Source organism: Moschus berezovskii, chromosome 5, assembly GCF_049115385.1.
Source record: "Moschus berezovskii isolate FMDL1 chromosome 5, NW_MosBer_1.0, whole genome shotgun sequence".
NCBI classification, from domain to species: domain Eukaryota; kingdom Metazoa; phylum Chordata; class Mammalia; order Artiodactyla; family Moschidae; genus Moschus; species Moschus berezovskii.
In genome coordinates this window covers 65,939,375-65,959,866 of record NC_142464.1, presented here as the reverse complement: position 1 = coordinate 65,959,866, position 20,492 = coordinate 65,939,375, and the positions used below count along the sequence as shown (strand labels likewise).

The 20,492-nt window shown below is 43.6% G+C and overlaps 2 protein-coding genes and 1 pseudogene across 6 annotated transcripts in view; 1 reads left to right on the top strand and 2 right to left on the bottom strand.

Moving 5' to 3' along the window:
- The window catches only part of RELL1 (RELT like 1), a 96,972-nt gene extending 84,020 nt beyond the window's left edge, over positions 1 to 12,952 (top strand). The window contains exon 7 of the mRNA XM_088836270.1: positions 12,839 to 12,952. The gene's annotated coding sequence lies outside the window, so the exon portion shown is untranslated. The remainder of the gene's footprint in view (positions 1 to 12,838) is intronic.
- Positions 12,953 to 15,990: 3,038 nt separating this feature from the next.
- Positions 15,991 to 20,492, bottom strand: part of PGCKA1 (PDCD10 and GCKIII kinases associated 1) — a 92,112-nt gene continuing 87,610 nt past the window's right edge. For all 5 annotated transcript variants that reach the window (XM_055434861.2, XM_055434857.2, XM_055434858.2 and 2 more), the window contains 2 exons: positions 19,096 to 19,149; positions 15,991 to 16,933 (listed from right to left, as the gene is read on the bottom strand). In XM_055434861.2, coding sequence (XP_055290836.2) covers positions 16,000 to 16,933; positions 19,096 to 19,127 — 966 coding nt within the window. In that variant the 5' untranslated portion in view covers positions 19,128 to 19,149 and the 3' untranslated portion in view covers positions 15,991 to 15,999. The remainder of the gene's footprint in view (positions 16,934 to 19,095; positions 19,150 to 20,492) is intronic.
- LOC148777838 (CDGSH iron-sulfur domain-containing protein 2-like) lies at positions 19,469 to 20,303 on the bottom strand (annotated as a pseudogene).

Genomic DNA, 20,492 nt, shown 5'->3' with positions numbered 1-20,492 from the left:
TGTGGGTTCGATCCCTGGATCGGAAAGATCCCCTGGAGAAGGAAATAGTAATCCACTCCCGTATTCTTTCCTGAAAAATTCCACGGACAGAAGACCCTGGTGAACTAGAGTCCCTGCAGTTTCAAAAAGTCAGACTCAACTGATCGTGCATGCGCGCACACACATTTTGAGATTAGGCACATCCTATTTCTGCGCTTACTCCTTGGAAGGAAAGTTATGACCAACCTTGATAGTATATTAAAAAGCAGAGACATTACTTTGCCAACAAAGGTCCGTCTAGTCAAGGCTATGGTTTTTCCCGTGGTCATGTATGGATGTGAGAGTTGGACTGTGAAGAAAACTGATCGCCAAAGAATTGATGCTTTTGAACTGTGGTGTGGAGAAGACTCTTGAGAGTCCCTTGGACTGCAAGGAGATCCAACCAGTCCATTCTAAAGGAGATCAATCCTGGGTGTTCACTGGAAGGACTGATGCTGAAGCTGAAACTGCAATACTTTGGCCACCTCATGCAACGAGTTGACTCACTGGAAAAGACTCTGATGCTGGGAAAGGTTGGGGGTGGGAGGAGAAGGGGACGACAGAGAATGAGATGGCTGGATGGCATCACCGACTCTGTGGACATGAGTTTGAGTGAACTCCGGGAGTTGGTGATGGACAGGGAGGCCTGGCGTGCTGTGATTCATGGGGTCGCGGAGAGTCAGACACGACTGAGCGACTGAACTGAACTTCTGCCTAAACTTTCACCCTTTAATTTTTTACCGTGTCTTAATTTATTAGGGCTCCTATGAAAAACAAAGGTGTGGCCTAAAACAGCAAAAATGCGTTCTTTCACAGTTGAGGGAGCAAAAGCCTGACTGCCCCACGCCCTGTCTTGCCTCTTGGTGCTTACTGGCAGTCGTTGGCGTTTCCTGCTCTGTAGCTGCTTCGCGCCACATGGACACCTTCTCTGTGCCTAGGCCTCTGTTCACTCATTCTCATGGGGACACCGACCATCATATGGCTAGAGGCCCCTTTGTAATTTAGGGTAACTGCCTTTTGATTACATTTGCAAAGACCCCGATTCCAAATACGATCCATCATCTTCACAGGAACCTGGAGTTAGAACTTCAACCTATCTTTTTAGGGGACACAGTTCAACGCCCTACACCATCCATTGGTGGGTCTTGCCTGCAGCTCGCTGTAACTTTATTTTTTATGTTTTCTTCTGGGCATACCACGTGGCATGTGGGATCTCAGTTCCTCGATCAGGGATCAAATGTGTGCCTTTTACAGTGGACTGCCAGGGAAGTCCCTATGTAACTATATTTTTAAAAATTTTATTTATTTTGACTGTGCTGGGTCTTCATTGCTGCTTGGGCTTTTCTCTAGTTGCAGGAAACGGGGACCACTCTGTAGTCATGGTTCACGGGCTTCTCATTGTGGTGGCTTCTCGTTGCAGAGCACAGGCTGTAGGGCTCACAGGCTTCAGTACTTGTGGTTAGCGGGCTCCGGAGCACAGGTTCAGTAGTTGTGGCAGACGGACTTTGTTGTTCAAAGGCATGTGGGATCTTCCCGGACCAAGGGTAGAACCCATGTCTCCTGCATTGGCCGGTGGATTCATTAGCACTGAGCCACCAAGGAAACCCTCTGTGTAACTATCTTTAGAACAAAATAACTGCTGCATCTGACCCCAGTCTAGCTCCACAGGCTTCCCTCTAAACTTCCCACTTTCCTTCTTGGTAATATTTCTCCAACAATAAAGAAACCTGGCTCTTATGATCTATGATCTTTTTACATCTGTATCAACTCTAAAGTAGTTTGAATATAGACCCCTAAAGAAATAGATTTCCAACGAGAGCACAGTGCTGTGTACTATTCTTCTAGTTTTGAGCCTTAGAAAATCCAGCCAGAAGCCTGTTAGCGCCTTCCTTCCCCACCCCTTGGGCATGGTTATGTGATTCAGTTTTAACACAGAGTCATTTGTCATTGTATGCATTCCATCTTGCCTTCATATCCAGGTTAAGTTTCTTAAAATTTATGTACAGCAAACTTTACTCTTTGTGATGCCTCGTTGGGTTCTCATTGTGAATTTTCATGTGTGTCTGTGTGTGTGTGTTTTCCTTGAAAATGAGATGATCAGTAACAGCTTATGCTAAGGAAGTAGAAAGCTAATTTTATAATTTTCAGCTCATGAAAACCAGGAAACCTAGAATGTATGATGCATGAGGGCAGATGTTAGGACTCCCCCCGCCAATCTCTCATTTTGGAAAGGGGTCATTTGAGGTTACAGGTTTTGTTCTTAATCAGCAATTTGATATCCTCTCTAGGATCTTCCCTAGGATTCAGCTCTCTCTGGACACAGGAAGGTCCTGGTGTAAGTGCCAGGGAGACTGAGGGTCCATGGCCCTGTATGCTTCTTGCACTTCTTTCTCAAAATCAGATATTGAGGCTTCCTCCATCCTGATCTGACACAGTGGAAGCATGGAGGAACACTTCCTTGCCTCCTACCGAGGACAGCAGGATGGTGATGCTTTGGAAGTGGGGTTCCGCCAATAAAGGGTTTGGCTGTGGTCAAAGGAGACTCCATTTTGCTTCTAAGGTCCTTGCCAGTTCTTAAATCCTCTGACCCTTTTGTCTGTGGGGCAGCTTCTGTCCAGGGTTTCCTTCCTTCATTCATCTTCCCAGGACCATTCTTCAGGACTGTTCTCAGATCTCTGGAGATCCCTCATGGTAGATCCAAACATCTGAAAAGACGCCTGGGACTCTGTCCCCGGCATTCTGTAACCGCCCAGCTGGTGGCGCTGCCCACCGGCTTCAGCAGCTGTCCCGACTGTTGTCGTCCGCCTCTCGCAGAGCTGGCATTCGCGCCCTCTGCCGGTAGAACGCGAGAACTGCAGGCGCCACAGCTTGGCTCTGTTGATGGTGGGGATCTTAGGGCCAGAAGCCCAGAAAGTATACAGGCATGATTTCAAGATGATTTGCTGAATGAATAAATAAAGAAAAGTCTACTTTAAAAATATGAAGATTATCATTAACTATTTTATGGGAGTAAAATTTGGATTTTTCTTAACTCATTTTCTGACCTTGCCAGCTGGTCTCCATTGCCTTTTTCATAGGAAACCCCAGTTTCTTGCCTAGGAACTTGCTTTCCTGCAGGTGTGACCTTGGATGCTGGTAGAAATCATTGAGTTCCACTTTGAAGGGAACCTGATTCCCTGAATACTGCCCTGGAAGTGGTATGAGTATAGAAGCAGTGTGATCTCAGAGAAGTAGCTTGGTCTTTGCTACTGGGTTTGAATCCTGGCTCTGATGCTCTTGACGGTACAGTGTTTGGAAATTGCCTTATCCCTGAGATGCAGTTTCCTCATCTTTAAAATGATCTATCTCACAGGATTTTTAAGGACTAGAAATATGCCTGCAGAGTCATGGGGCCTGCCGTGATCTCCACATTCACTCTGATGATGAGCGCTGTCATTGTCAACAGCCAGGCTTGGTAGGGTCTGTGTGTTTCTGTCCCACCACAGCTGGTCAGGGTGGCCTGGGAAGAGTCTCAGCACACAGAATTTTCTCCCAGTGTAGAGCTGAGCCAGGAAATTTCTTGCTCTGAATCTGAACCACAGTTAGAGTTCAAAACCCTCATGGAAGAGGCATTGAATAGAGGACAGTCCATATTTTGAGGGGGTAGAACACAGGAGCAGAAAAAAGATCTGAGGGGACTTCCCTGGTCATCTTGTGTGGACTCTGCGCTTCCACTGCAGGAGGCCTGGGTTTGATCCCTGGTCAGGGAACTAGAGCCCATATCCTGCAACTAAAAAAAAAAAATCCCACACGCTGCATCTAAGACTTGGCACAGCCAAAATAAATAAAACAAATATTTAAAAGAAAAAGATAAAAAGATCTGAAGATGAAGAGGTAGTGTGTGTAAGGGGCAGCTGAAACTCCTTCAGCCCAGCACCTCTACTTTCTGTGAATGATGGCACCTTTCCTGGAGAACACTTCTCTTCCCTCTTAGAACACAGCCAGGTGGCCCACTCTCTGACCACAGCTGGACGTGACTGAGGTGGGCACATGGGCATCTGTGACCTCGCCCAGTGGGGTCTCTTCCTGGGATATTTAACAACTGGAGCTGAAGAAAGTGGTTCATTTCTCTGGTGGCTAAAGCTGGTGGAGGCCATGCTTCCTGACATGCTGAGGAAGGCTGTCTGAAGAAAGGAAGGGAACATGCTGAGGGAAGAGAGGCAGTCCTGGTTCCTCTCAAGGCCCAGATGCAGCTGCCCCTGAGGCTCAGCTGCCGTCTGAGTTTTATGACCATTCCAAGAACATTTCTCTTTGGTCTTATCTCGTGTGTGTAGAGTTTCTATCACTTGCAACAACAACCACAAAACCCCACAGGCAATGCAATTATGTACAGGGCAGTAGATCCATGAAGGGTATCAGAGCCACATGGCTAGTGGAGCCCAGGTCTCCAGTCTTCCAGCTGAGACTGCCCAGCGCTGCTTTGGATTCACAGTCAGGGGCCCTGGCCCTTGCAGCTTCTGCTCTGAAACGCTGGTGCAAACCCCCTCTCATCTTCACTGCCTTGGGATGACCTCCCTTCCCCCATCTTTCCTTGATCCGCTACAGGACTTGTGACTGTAGCTCCCTTAAGAGCATGGCTTTGGCATTCAGATGACTTTACTTCTGACTTTAAGGTTTTCAGATCTCAATCTTCTGACTATAGACTGAAGATAATGTGTCTTTTTAGGGTGGCCATGAGGATTCCACAAGTTGGGCAGGTAGTGAATGCTCTTAGCAATGAACTTCTCTGGTGGCTCAGTGGTAAAGAATCCTGCAATGCAGGAAATACAGGAGACATGGGTTCAATCCCTGGGTTGGCAGAATCCCCTGGAGGAGGAAATGGGAACCCACTCCAGTATTCTTGCCTGGAGAATCCCATAGACAGAGGAGCACAGTGTGCTACAGTCCATAGGATTGCAAAGAGTCAGACACGATTGAAGCGATTGAACATGCATGTATGCCCTTAGCAGGGGGCTGGATACAACCAGCACTTACTCAATGAACGGCCTCAGTTCAGTTCAGTCACTCAATCATGTCCGACTCTGCAACCCAATAGACTGCAGCATGCCAGGCTTCCCTGTCTATCTCCAACTCCTGGAGCTTGCTCAAACTCATGTCCATCGAGTCAGTGATGCCATCCAACCATCTCATCAGCTTCATCATCAGTCTTTCCAATGAATATTCAGGACTTATTTCCTTTAGGGTTGACTGGTTTGATCTCTTTGCAGTCCAAGGGACTCTCAAGAGTCTTCTTCAACACCACAGTTAAAAGCATCAATTCTTCGGTGGTCAGCCTTCTTTATGGTCCAACTCTCACATCCATACATGACTACTGGAAAAACCATAGCTTTGACTAGCCAGATCTTTGTTGGCAAAATAATGTCTCTGCTTTTTAATATGCTGTCTAGGTTTGTCATAGTTTTTCTTCCAAGGAGCAAGTGTCATTTCATGGCTGCAGTCACCATCTGGAGCGATTTTGGAGCCCAAGAAAGTAAAGTCTCTCACTGCTTCCATTGTGTCCCCATCTATTTGCCATGGAGTGATGGGAACAGTTGCCATGATCTTTGTTTCTTGAATGTTGAATTTTAAGTCAGCTTTTTCACTCTCCTCTTTCATCTTCATCAAGAGGCTCTTTAGTTCCTCTTCACTTTCTGACATAAGGGTGGTGTCATCTGCATATCTGAGGTTATTGATATTTCTCCCGGCAATCTTGATTCCAGCTTGTGCTTCATCCAGTCTGGAATTTCACATGATGTACTCTGCACATAAGCTAAATAAACAGGGTGACAATATATAGCCTTGATGGACTCCTTTCCCAATTTGGAACCAGTCTGTTGTTCCATGTCCTATACTAACTGTTGCTTTTTGACCTGCATATAAGTTTCTCAGGAGGCTGGTAAGATGGTCTGGTATGCCCATCTCTTTAAGAATTGCTCACAATTTTTTGTGATCCACACAGTCAAAGGCTTTAGCATAGTCAATGAAGCAGAAGTAGATGCTTTTCTGGAATTCTCTATTTTTTTCTATGATGCAATGGATGTTGGCAATTTGATCTCTGGTTCCTCTGCCTTTTCTAAATCCAGCTTGAACATCTGGAACTTAGCATGGGGCTGGATACAGCCAGCACTTACTCAATGAGCTGCCTCAGAGTAGCTAAATTCAGCTCCTCTTTAGTGAAAAAAAATGATACAGTGATGAAAGTTTGACCATTTGAATGTGTGATCTTGATATTTCTGCCACATTCATATTGCTTAATGTTGAAGATGGCTCTAGGGTGGGGGTGAGATTGGCGAGTAGGAGGAATTGGATAGCAGAAGGAACTTCTGAGATTCTTTCTGGCCCACAATTCTTCTGGAACCAGACCAAATACCTTCAGTGAGAGAATTATCTTATTACTCTGATGTTAAATGGACCCAGATCTATAAGACAAGGGGTGTGTTCTTTCCCTGCATGTTTAGGCTGTCATGTTATCTTATCACTGCTAGGATAAGACATGAATGTAGGGCTTCTCTGGTGGGTCAGTGGTAAAGAATCCACCTGGCAGTGCAGGAGATGTGGGTTTGAACTTTGATCCAGGAAAATCCTACATGAGCCTGTGAGCCATCACTCTGACGCTGTGCTCTGGAGCCTGTGAGCTACAACCACTGAGCCCAGGAGCCACAACTAATGAAGCCCATGCACCCTAGAGCCTGTGCCCTGTAACAAGAGAAGCCACCGCAATGAGAAGCCCGCACACCACAACCGGAGACTAGCTCCTGCTCTCCGCAACTAGAGGAAAGCCTGGGCAGCATCGAAGACTTACCAAGCCAAAAAAGAGAGATGAATGTGGCATAGCCTTAAAAAGAACTTGATTTCTTTTTATTTGCAAGTTAATCTGTCAAGAAATTATAGAGAAAATACCAAAGAAAACAATCCCTCTGAAATAACTAACCAACCCTACCAAACTCAAGATTTCTATCTTGCATTAAAAGTGCATTTTATTTAACATAGATGTATTTGTGGCAAGGGAGGATAAAAGAAATAGGTCAGTTTTAATGCTTCAAACAGCATGGCTTAAAATTGGAACTAGGCATAAATTACTGTGTGTTTGCCAATGGTTAAATGATGAAAATAATTAAAATAAATGATAATGATGAGAATAAAAATATATTAAATTTGAAGTGCCTCCAATGTGCATGTTTGCCTTGAGATGATTGTTAGTGATATAGGTAGAAAAGGATTTATCTAGTTTAGAAACTGTTCAATATTATTAGAAGTGGTGCAGAAAGCTTCAGTAGTCACAGAAATCAAAATTTAGTTATTAAAAAAAGTGTAAGTGCTACTAATAAAAAAGTGGTCCAGTGTGAGATGACCTTCACTGGATAATAAAATCACATCTAACATTTACTATTTACCTGGTGCTGGGTGTATACTAAGCACTTTATATTCTGTGTCTTCTGTAAATTGCATTACAGACCAAGGGAGGTGTGGCCACCACTTCCATTCTACAGGTAACAAAACTGAGGAAAGGACCCTCAAGTTACTTTGTATGGGTCATTCATGTGATCACTGTAAAACATAAATATCATTAATAGTAGACAACATCAGAATTTTACAGATAAGGCCTTGACTAACTTTTCAATTCATTATTAAACTCATCCTTAGAACCATAAGAAAAAAAGCCACTTTCTTTACTAATTGACATTATATATAAGTTTACTTTTCTAAGAGAGGGCTTCCTTGGTAGCTCACACCGTGAAGAGTCTACCTGCAATGCAAGAGACTTGGGTTCAATTCCTGGGTTGGGAAGATCTCCTGGAGCAGGAAATGGCTACCCACTCCAGTATTCTTGCCTGGAGAATCCCATGGTCAGAAGAGCCTGACGAGCCCCAGTCCATGGGGTCACAAAGAGTTGGACATGACTGAGAGACTAACACTTACTTTTCTAAAACTGGATGTCCTCGCCTCCACCACCTTGGTTTTGATTCAGCTCTTTTAGCCTGATGGCAACAAGCTGTCTCCAAAGAGAGGTGGTACTATATATTCCTAAAAACGACCAGCTTATTGTTCAATCTGAGTTCAGTTGAGATTCTGCCACTGACTGTGTGACGATGGATGAGTTAGATAGCTTTTTTGAGCCTCCATTTCTCCATCTGTGAAATGGGGATAACCATACCTACAACTCTGGAGAAGGCAATGGCAAGCCACTCCAGTACTCTTGCCTAGAAAATCCCATGAATGGAGGAGCCTGGTAGGCTACAGTCCGTGGGGTCACTCAGACACGACTGAGTGACCTGACTTTCACTTTTCACTTTCACGCATTGGAGAAGGAAATGGCAACCCACTCCAGTGTTCTTGCCTGGAGAATCCCAGGGACGGGGCAGCCTGGTGGGCTGCCGTCTATGGGGTCGCACAGAGTCGGACACGACTGAAGCGACTTAGCAGCAGCAGCATACCTACAACTCATAGGGTTATGGTAGACTTAAGCAAGATAAGGCATATGCAGAACTTAAACTATAATAACTGCTTAATAAATGTTATTTTTTTTAAGTTAAGCTATGTTTGCACCTATAAGTGCTGGAGAGGATGTGGAGAAAAGGGAACCCTCTTGCACTATTGGTGGGAATGTAAATTGATACAGTCACTATGGAGAATAGTATGAAGAGTTCTTAAAAAAAAACTAGGAATAAAACTACCATATGACCCTGCAATCCCAGTATTGGGCATATACCCTATGAAAACCACAATTCTACAAAACACATGTACCCCAATGTTCATTGCAGCACTATTTACAATAGCCAGGACATGGAAGCAATTTAGATCTCCATGACAGATGAATGGAAAAGAAGTTGTCATACATATATAATGAAATATTACTCAGTCATAAAAAGGAAGGAATTTGAGTCAGTTCTAGTGAGGTAAATGAACCTAGAGTCTGTTACACAGAGTGAAGTAAGTCAAAAAGGAAAACAAATATCATGTGTTAATCCTTATATATGGGATCTAGAAAAATGGTACTGATGAACCTGTTTTTCAGGGCAGCAATACAGATGCAGAAATAGAGAACAGACTTGAACACAGTGGAGGAAGGGGAGGGTGGATGAATTGAGAGAGTAGCACTGAAACATATCCATCACCATGTGTAAAATAGACAGCCATTGGGAATTTGTTGTATGATGCAGGGAGCTCAACCCAGTGCTCTGTGACAACCCAGAAGGGTGGGATGGAGTGGGAGATATGGGAGGGAGTTTCAAGAGGGAGGGGACGTATGTATACCTATGGCTGATTCATGTTGATGTATGGCAGAAACCAGCACAACACTGTAAAGCAATTATCCTCCAATTAAAAAAATTAAAAAAATTTACCTGGTGGCTCAGTGGTAAAGAATCCTCGTGCCATTGCAGGAGACGTGGGTTTGATCCCTGGGTTGGGAAGATCCCCTGTAGAAGGAAATGGCAACCCACTTTAGTATTCTTGTCTGGGAAATCCTATGGACAGAGGAGCTTGGCAGAGTACAGTCCAAGGGGTCACAAAAGAATCAGACATGACTTTGTGACTAAACAACAACAAGAACAATAAATTTAGAAAAAAAAAAACTTAAGAAAATTAAAAAACAAAAAATCATAACTTGATGGCTCTCAGAAATTCTTACTGAATAAAATTTTTGTATCAATAATTGTATGATTTGGAAAATTATTTTGAAAGTGTCTTTGCAGATACTTTTTATGTTATAAAATTTTTACCTATAACTTTTAATTTAAATGCTGTGACAGTCTTTGGTTTGTCTCCTGCCCAATGATTGATGTCATGAAGATCTTGGAACCTATGATCACATGGCTTCATAAATGGGTGATTAAAAACTTTTGATCCTATTCTAAGAATCAACATTTAAGACAGGGAGAGTACAATAGTTAATGAGAAGTGACCAGCAACTCTCTTTGGCCTGTAAAAATCTTCACTTGTTTATATAAGAACCAAGGTTAATATGCGCCAATCTTGATGGCTTTAGGACTATTTTGGAGAATTAAAAAGGGATTAAGTAGGACCTGGAAATGAAATTATTTTTGTGGGATTCTTTTAAGGTTAGTAACTGATGTCAAGGGTAAACTTCATGGTTTTGTTTTTAAAATAGCAAGATCCTCACTCAACAAATACTCTAATCAGCTTGGTCAGTCATGTGAATTGGGAATGGATAATTCTGATAAGGCGTATGAGTAAAATTCTTTGTCTATCTTCTGGTCTCTGGGTCAGGTTTTACCCTTGCTTTGTATTAACTATTCCAAAATGGTTAAAAGCAGAAAATACAGAAGTCTTCCAAAAAACTAAGCTCAGAGTGGTATCAGGGTGTGCTTTCACATCTGCTTGTATTCTGTTCTAAGTGTATGGTCACATGTGTATGCAGGCTATGTATCTTGTCAAAAATCTTAGTCCAGTTTTGTCTATTTAGAGTGTTTTTATACATAGTTCATTTGGGCTTCTAAATCAGGGGTTTTCAAAGTAGGTTTCACATAACCCAGGGGTATGGGATGAATGTGTTAAAACCTGGATTGATATTTGTTATCTTAATGTTGTTGTTCAGTCGCTAAGTCATGCCTGACTCATTGCAACCCCACGGACTGCAGCCTTCCAGGCTCCTCTGTCCTCCAGTATCTCCCAGCTCTACAAAGTATATGACACAGTACAAAAGGACAGAACATTTATTTGTAAACATACTTCTATTAGGGGTAGGAGTGTGACATTTTTTTTATTAATAGCTGGTGCGAGATCAAAAAGATGAAGTAAGTCCTGCTCTGGTCTCCGTGTGTCTCCAAATGTGGCTGGAGAAATAGCCCCATCTACACTGCAGATGCCGGGGCCTCACCCAAGACCTGCTGAATCCAAGTCTCTGAGAGCTGGGCCCCAGAAACTTGCTTTCATAAAACAAACACACTCAAATTTGAGAAAGTCTGCTTTTCACTGGACATGTAGTAGTGATCCCCATTTCACAGATGAGGAAACTGAGGCACACAAAGGTTAAGAAACTTAAACCCAAGGTCATCCAATGAGCAAGAGGCACAGGCTAATTCCACCCTAGGTTGATTAAAAAAGAAGCGCATGAGCGTGAGTGCCCAGCCTGTGCTGTGTGGTCAGAACCTTTGAACATCTGGAGGTCACCACCCAAGGCTGCAGGGGTTTTAACTGCAGTCAACCCATTTGTACTTTTTCTAACATGAAGAGCCAAGAAAAAAGTGACATCAGAGTCTCGAGTCACAAACATACATCCTTTCTTTTCTTGCCCCTCCAGGATTTGAAAGATTGAATTCAAGATGACTGAAAAGTGTGGTCAGCCAAGTTTCCTACTGCTTGGCCCCAAACATTGGTTTTCTTAAGGTTTTTGTCTCAATTTGGGTGTAAGTTCCTCAGGGTAACCTGCTCTCGTGATGGAGACCAAACTTCCACTGGATACTCAGTTCCACTCCACGCCCGTCTTCCCAAAGACCACCAAGTAGCCTCCTAATTCAAATGGAGAAGGGCCATCTGAGTGAGGAAGGGAAAATGTTAGTTACTCAGTCATGTCTGACTCTTTGTGACCCCAGGGACTGTAGCCCGCCAGGCTCCACCATCCATGGGATTCTCCAGGCAAGAATACTGAAGTGGGTTGCTATGCCCTCCTCCAGGGGATCTTCCCAACCCAGGGATTGAGCCCAGGTCTCCCACACTGCAGGCGGATTCTTCACCATCTGAGCCACCAGGGAAGACCCTGAGTGAGGAAGGTGAATAAACGTGATCTTCTCTGTGATATTCATATAGACAGTGCTTCCACAGCCCTGATTTCATACCTTTATCACAGCATACCCCAATCAAATAATTAGCATTCAGAATCTTAATCAGCTGTATGATGTCTCTTCCACTGTATGTGAAGAGCTTTTGGTCTTTCATTCAACAAATAATGTCCTGAGTATTCACTTTGAGCCCATACTATCCTAGATCTAGGCAAAAAGTACTTACTATAGTCACTTTAGTTGGGAAAAAATGCTAATAGTCAATGCCAAGCAACTAGCTTGAATGTGTTGGTAAGAATCATTCATAATGGGCATATTTAATAGATTTGCCTAAAATGTTGTTTCTTAGAGTGCTTGAGGATGTTTCAAAAGTTAACCTGTTACATGTCTACTGTAAACTAACACATTGGGGGAACTTACGAGCTTAGTAAACAAATGAATGAGTAATTTATCTCCATAAATTAACAGAGAAAGTGTCTACCATAAAAAAATAAATGCCAGCTTGTCCCTTTAATCATCACGAACTCTAAAATAGCAGGTTTTTTTTTTTTAAATGCATGAGGTTTAATCTGGAAAAAAAAAGAACAGAAAGCAAGAATTCCCACATTTTCATCATACAGACTCATTGGACAAATAGGAGTCCCATTGGTGAATAAAGCTCAAGTTCAAGGCCAGGGGCCACATTCCTATGTCTGCACACAGATCTATACTCACGTACTTGCATTGGTGCCTCCTTCATTCTTCCTAAGGCCTCCCATTGGGAAATACTGATGAAGAGTTAAGATGGGAAGGGGTGAGGGAGGGGGCGGGCAAGATAGGAATAGGGAATTAGGCAGTTCAAACTACTTTGCATAAAATAAGCTGCAAGGACATAATGGACAATACAGGGAACAGAGCCAATCTTTTATAATAGTCATAACTACAAACAGTCTAACCTTTAAAATTTGTAAATGACTTTGTACATCTGAAACATATAATATTGTACATCAATTATACTTCACTTTAAAAAAGCCTGACTTTCCTAGTGGTCCAGTGGTTAAGACTCTGCACTTCCACTGCAGGGGGCACAGGATCCATCCTTGGTTGAGGAACTAAGATCCCACAAACATGCGGTGTGGCCAAAATAAAGAAGAAAAGGGATAATCTTGCCCTCAGGGTCAGGGCAGAGGAAGAGCTAAAGAGGAAAATGGTGAGTGGCTATCAGTTACTGAGCGTCACAAATGGGTGTGTGCTAAGGAACTCAGATTCTCTTCATTCCTTTCCGAATCTGGTTTGACAACTAAAACAATATGCTACCATCTGTCTTGGAAACTGGGGGAAAACATCTAATTTCACATTTATATGATAAACTTCCCCCAATAAAAAGTGAAATGTAACTTCTTAGCTCGAGAAAACTACATGTAATATAGAAATAACCTTACATCAAAATCAAGATTTAACATGGTAGATATCCATGCGATGCAGTTTGCTAAGATTATGGAGAATAATCAAGATTTAACTTGGTAAATATCCACGCGATGTGTTTCCTAAGATCGTGGGGATGTGATGTCCATGTCTATTCACAACCAGTGCCTGACGTTCGGTGTGCACAGGTGCTGTCGAAAATGTTTGAAAAGAATCAGTATCATCAGCATCACTTTTGATGAGGGGCACCACCAGGCTGTAGAAAGATGTTACAGAGGGCAGGAGTCTCAGCTGCTAGACAAGCTGGGGGATGAAGCTAAAATCTGGGGTTTCTTCTCAACCTAAAGACTGGCTTTTCCTCTGACGTCCTTTGGTGGAGCCTGGATGTTGGGGCAGAGGTAAAGGGGCCTAGGCTGCTTTTAAAAAAGCACTTGAAGTTCTTGGTCATCTGTTAACTTTTTTGAAGCAGTTGTTCACATAAAGAGAATCTTAAAAACTTTAGAGTTATTAATCATGATGAACTCTGCGGCAATCCTAAAATGGAAAATGTAATTAGGTCCACACGTAAATGTAAACACAGAAGTGTGTTTCTGTGCCCAGAAAAAAGACTTATTTGCAGAAATACCTCATCTTACCTTTTCCTTGTCAGATTTTTCTTTTTTATCCTTCTGTTTTAGAGATATCAGTGGGAAGTTGGTATGCAGCTCTCCAGTTCTCCTTTCCCCTTGGACCAAAGGTTTAGACCTTTTCTGTGTCACACTAAATGAAAACAATTATCTTTCAATCTCTTGCAAATTGGCTGTTTGTGTTTTGAGGACCAGGCTTTTGTGTTTTGAGGATCTGATGTGGCAGATTGTAAACAGACAGTCTCAAAACTCAATGTCCATTCTCTCCCTTCTCAGTAACTGAATCCTGAACTTATTTGGGAAAGTCATGCTCATAGCTAGAAAGGTAAGTTTTCCAGCCTCTCTGGCAGTTGAATGTGTCCAAGTAATCAGCTGTTGGTCAATGAGGTAAAAGTGGAAGGCTGAATTACACCTCTAGAAGGTTCTTACTAGAGAGGGAGTGAGATCTTCTGACCTGTTATTCTTTTTTCCAAATGGAAAGCAAATGTAATGACTGGAGCCCCAGCAGTCACTGTGGACCAGGCAGTTATCTTGAGAAGTCAGTCAAATGATAGAAGGAACACAAGTCACTGATACCATGGAGTCCTCTGCCAGCCTGGATTTCTATCTCGACGTCTTTTACATAAAAGATAAGTAAATCTCTGTTTTTATAAGACATTTTATCATATATAGCTGGACCAAATCACAACAGATACACTTGGGAAATTGTTGAAGGAACCACTTTGAAACATTAAGCTTTTGGTGTACTAAATAGCAAATACATCTACAGTCCAATTATCAATGCCAACAGTTTAGTCTTTAAAAGCTCGGAGTGACATTGTATGTAGACATGGCTTGTTATCAAGCAAATCCAGGGAAATGTGTCTCTTAGGCTCAGAAATCATGTTTTATGTTAAATAATAACCAAACGGAGCAATGACATTATGACAGTCTCTATAAATATATATTATCATTGTTGTCACTTAAGCGATGGGCAAATAGAAAGGATATATGACTTGTCCCAGGTTACATGGCAAAGCTGGAAATCCAACCAAAGTGAGTCAGATTTCAGAGTTTGTGTTATGAAACACTATAATAAGGAATCCTCCATATTTATATTTTTCTAGATAATCTTGACCATCCCCTAAATTCTCCATTGAGCCATGTCAAAATGGCTGAAACCCAGGAAGGGCTATTCATCCTTAAAATAAGTCATCCATCAAGAGTTTGACCTACAGGGACAGAGTCAAAGTCATTCTTGGCAAATCAACCTAGTCTCCTCTTCAGCTGTAATTTAATAGTCTATCTCTTTAAATTGAAAGAAACATTAAGGGTCACTAATGCTCAGTCTGGGAAAATTAGAAGCGCTATTGAGTTAAGACACTCAGACACATATGTTGTTATTGTTTAATCACAATCAGACATTACATGGCACAAAACACTCCCTCTATCTTTGCTGTTCCAAATCTCACAAACTTAAAAACCTGAATTTGACACAAGCAGTTTAAAGAATTCTTTTGACCAAACTCCCCAATCCCAAAGGAGGTGAAAAAGTAATAATGTAAAAAAGTTAAGGTCAAGGTGGCCTGATATCACAGCTAATGACTAACCATTTGTTTACAGGCGGCTCCTGCTTCACCCTGAAAGCTGCCAAGCTCCACTCTCTCTGTCCAACAAGTGGTTAGTGATCGGTTCCCTGGGTGATTGTCCCTGAAGGTAAGCCATGCTCTGGGGGGTACATTAGGCACTTTAAGTGGGGGTAGTTACCTTTCCCCGACTGAGTATACTGTTTGGCTCTCAAAAGCAAGGTAAGGAATTTTACACTCAAACAGAATGTCCTGTGAATCTCTGCCTCTGGGATTAAGCGCTGGGATTCCAGGGCATTCTCACGAACACCTGCACCACAAGTTCTGCAGGAGTTGTGCGGGTTGGCCAGCAGGGTGTTTAAGGTCTGCGTGTTCTGTGGATACCAGCACAGTGGTCCACTCTGACTTATGGTCACTTGAGTTTTAGCCCATCGAGACGGTGGTACGCTTCATGATGAACAAGCAGCATGGCACTGATGCTCACATCCATCAGAACTGGCGCTGGGTGTCACCCCCTGTAAGGCTGCAGCCGTATATGCTGCATTTATCAGCTCTGGGTTTTAGGAGCAAACCCAGCCCCGTGTGACCAGATCGTCACTAGCTTATTTGCCTGGAGAATCCCCTCCCCTACTCGGCCTCATCCACATCTTCCCCCGCAGTAGCTGCTTCTAAGGCCGCGAGGGCTTCAGCCACCTCTGCGTCCTCATCCGCCGTCTCCCAGCTCCCGTCTCCGGGGGAGCCAGGGGCCTCCTCCCACCCGTTTCTCGAATCGACCACAGGCACGTCCTGAGCAGGATCGTCTTTGTCAAAGTAGACACTTGGGATTTCAGTTGTCACGGTCTCGTTTAATGAATCCCAGCTTCTCTTTACGGAGAAGGGCATATTCAAACCACACTCCCCGGCTGGGGGGTGAGCACCCTCCTGGGGCTCCTTCTCAGAGTGGATCTTGAAAAGACGGTCCTTCTCTTGGTGATCAACGTGATCAGCGTTGTCTTCAGCTGAGCCGCAAAGCGGAAGGTAGTCCGGGGTGGGTGTCTGGAGGATATGGGCTGGGACCTCCCAGACCGCAAGCCCGGCCGGGGATGGCGCGCCGGAGACCCGATTCCTGATGACCTGCGTCTCTCCCGGGGCCAGCTGCATGCAGTCCAGCTCCCCGGCACTCCCTCCTTCAAGGAAGGGCTGGGTCGGGTGACCTTTGTTTGCAGCACTGGCCCAGGAGTCCCTGGCCCCCTGAGGGGGCCCCGGCTCACCAGTGGGCTGCAGGACAGCAGCGGGGACGAGGCCGTTGATGGCCCCGCTAGTCTTCTCGGTACAGGGTCCCCCCGCCGCATCCCCCGAGAGGACTGGTCCTCGGGGCGGCCCGCGGGGCTCCTGCGGAGCGGCTGTTCCGCTCCCGCTCGCAGGCCTCGTGGAGCCCTCATTCGGAGGGGCGCCCTTGTGCACCAGGATTTCGCTGCTCTGTTTGTCTTTCAGTTTAAGAGTGTCCTCTTCATCCAACTTGCAGCTGTTTACTTCGTTAACGTAACCAGGGGAGGGCACGTGAACTGGATCGAAGAGATAGCTAGGATGAGAAGAAGGAAGATCAGTCAAGTATTAACTTTATTAATAACTAACTTTCATTATTTGCCAACAAAGGTCCGTCTAGTCAAGGCTATGGTTTTTCCCGTGGTCATGTATGGATGTGAGAGTTGGACTGTGAAGAAAGCTGATCGCGGAAGAATTGACGCTTTTGAACTGTGGTGTTGGAGAAGACTCTTGAGAGTACCTTGGACTGCAAGGAGATCCAACCAGTCTATTCTAAGGGAGATCAATCCTGGGTGTTCATTGGAAGGACTGATGCTAAAGCTGAAACTGCAATACTTTGGCCACCTCATGCGACGAGTTGACTCACTGGAAAAGACTCTGATGCTGGGAAAGGTTGGGGGCGGGAGGAGAAGGGGACGACAGAGAATGAGATGGCTGGATGGCATCACCGACTCTGTGGACATGAGTTTGAGTGAACTCCGGGAATTGGTAATGGACAGGGAGGCCTGGCCGTGTGGTGATTCATGGGGTCGCGGAGAGCTGGACACGACTGAGGGACTGAACTGAACTGAACTTTCATTATTAATATTTCTACTACAGGCTCTGCTGCTGGTCTATGGTTCCTGTTAACTTAATTTCCATGATTACTCTTTTAAGCCTGTGTGTACCTAATTAAATAGATATTGGACATGAATCTGAGCAAACTCTTGGAGATAGTGAAGGACAGGGAATCCTGGCGTCCTGCAGTCCACCGGGCGCAAAGAGTGACAGGACTTAATGACTAAACAGCAACAATTAAATAGATACAGTTGGTATAAAAGTGGTCTACCAACTGGAAACAGATCTTAAGAAGGAGTTAAAAAAAGGGGCAGGAAGAAGGTAAAGAACAAAGTGGGTCATGAAATTAAATACAAACAAAAAGTAAATAAATAAAACAAATGTTCAACAATAGGAAAATAAGTGGTTAAGAACTGATGGCACAACACCTCAATGGAATATTCAGTTCAGTTCAGTTCAGTCACTCAGTCATGTCCGACTCTCCGCGACCCCATGAATTACAGCATGCCAGGCCTCCCTGTCCATCACCAACTCCCGGAGTACACTCAAACTCATGTCCACAGAGTTGGTGATGCCATCCAGCCATCTCATTCTCCGTCGTCCCCTTCTCCTCCCGCCCCCAACCTTTCCCAGCATCAGAGTCTTTTCCAGTGAGTCAACTCGTCGCATGAGGTGGCCAAAGTATTGCAGTTTCAGCTTCAGCATCAGTCCTTCCAATGAACACCCAGGATTGATCTCCTTTAGAATGGACTAGTTGGATCTCCTTGCAGTCCAAGGGACTCTCAAGAGTCTTCTCCAACACCACAGTTCAAAAGCATCGATTCTTCGGCGAGAATATTATGTAGTCACTAACTCCGGGAGTTGGTGATGGACAGGGAGGCCTGGCATGCTGTGATTCATGGGGTCGCAAAGAGTCGGACACGACTAAGTGACTGAACTGAACTGAACTGAACATTACTGGGGTGATTTATTTTCAGTGATGTCATTTCAGGCATAACAATTATGAAGTCTGGACTAGCATCAAAGTTATTCACAATAAATACTTTTGAATGGCACCTAACATTAAATTATAACTATAGTGGAAAAAATGATATATGTATGTATGTATGTATATGTACATATTTATACCTATTTATGTATACACACATAGATACAGATATGGAATAGAACATAATAAAGATAGTTTTGTTATGGAAGCAAAATGATCAGCTAATTGTCCCCCTTTGTTTTATATAGAATTATATTCATGTTGCCCAAATTTGTATGAAAAAGAATCTGGACAAAATTAAAAGCACATACATGACTGGCGTGAGTTATTTTCAGTGATACCATTTCAGGCATCTTCTAAAATCCAAGCTTTTCTTTGCACTGAAACTCTCTGGAGAAATGTAAATTCAACCCAAACCAAATTCAGTCTCAGAGAATGATAGTGTTCCCAACATGCTCGGAGAACTGCACAAAAAATTTTTAAAAATCCAGCCCCTGTGTTCTTTTAAATAATATTAATGTGGTGGTTCCAAACTCTTAACTTCCTGGCAATGCTAGTCATGCCCCAAGGTGGAAAATGGCATTGAATCCATGCAGGATGTTTAAAAGTGCCTTTGTGGTAATCACAAATTTCTCCATTTTTTCCAACTTTACCTTTGTATCATTTTACAGCACCTGCACCCCATCTGGATTACTTTTTGTTATCATCTGGGAAAAAAAGAGAGAAGAGTGAATGACATTTTATTTTTTTTTAATAAAAATTGTTGGTTTCATTGTAGGAAGACATTGGTTTCTTTGCAGTCAGAATGAAGGAGCTGCACAATTTAATTCTATATAAATGACTGAATATATAAAGTATCAAATATAAACAGTAGTATAACAAGAAAATAAATTGACAGAAATAATTATTCAACTACTAGCAATAATTAAGACTACCATTTGCAAGATCTTCTACAGACAAAGAATGAAAAAGTACTGTCATAAGGTTTTATAGCACACAATTGTTCTCCACCCTAATGCATTACTATTATAGTCCCTTCTTCTTCAGTATTCGTGAACACATATCAGAGCCTGTCAGTTCACTGTGTTTACTGTGTGAGCCATCACAGGCCAAAAATGTCTTAGAACGCCAACACCTACAATAAGCTGCTTTAGGAAGACAAAAGTCTTCAATGATTATTTCATTCACCACTTTGGGATTTTCCTTTTGTATTTGAAGATTAATCAAGCTATCCATCTTTCCTTTTTCTTCAGGAGGAATGGACAAAGTGTAAGGTAGCCAAGTAGTCAAAGTACACAAAGGAAAGGCAATAATCAAAGACACTCTGAAACTGTGAGCCAGGGGGGCCAGGTAATGCTCTCAGGGCTGAGAGCTGTTTAAGATACAAGGGAAGCTGAACCTTCACAGAGGCTTCCCAGGTGGCTCCGTTCCGTTCTGTTCCATTCTGTCGCTCAGTCGTGTCCGACTCTTTGCGACCCCGTGGACTATAGCCTACCAGGCTTCTCCGTCCATGGGATTCTCCAGGCAAGAATACTGGAGTGGGTTACCGTTTCCTTCTCCAGGGGATCTTCCCGACCCAGGGATCGAACCTGGGTCTCCCGCATTGGAGGCAGAAGCTTTCAGTGGTAAAGAATCCCTCTGTCAATGCAGGAGATGCAGGAGATGGCAGTCCCAGCCCTGGGTCGGGAAGATCTGCTTTTGGACGAAATGGCAACCCACTATAGTATTCTTGCCTGGAGAATCCCATAGACAGAGGAGCCTGGCAGGCTAAAGCCCACAGGGTCGCAGAGTCGGACACGACTGAGCACACCTGCAGGCAGGTAGGCACCTCCACCATGCGGGCTGTGCTCTCCAGCCCCATCCTGGCCAGAGACTCCTACTCCTCTGGCTGAGGTCCTCACCTGTGCCAGAGTGGCAATGGCAGCTGAATGAGATTTCAATAGGAATTGTTTGCTTTTTCTTTCTTAGATAGTCAGTACAGTTACAGTTTTCTGGAAAAGGATAACATGGGAGTAGGGAGGACACTGGTGGAATACCTTCACATATCCAG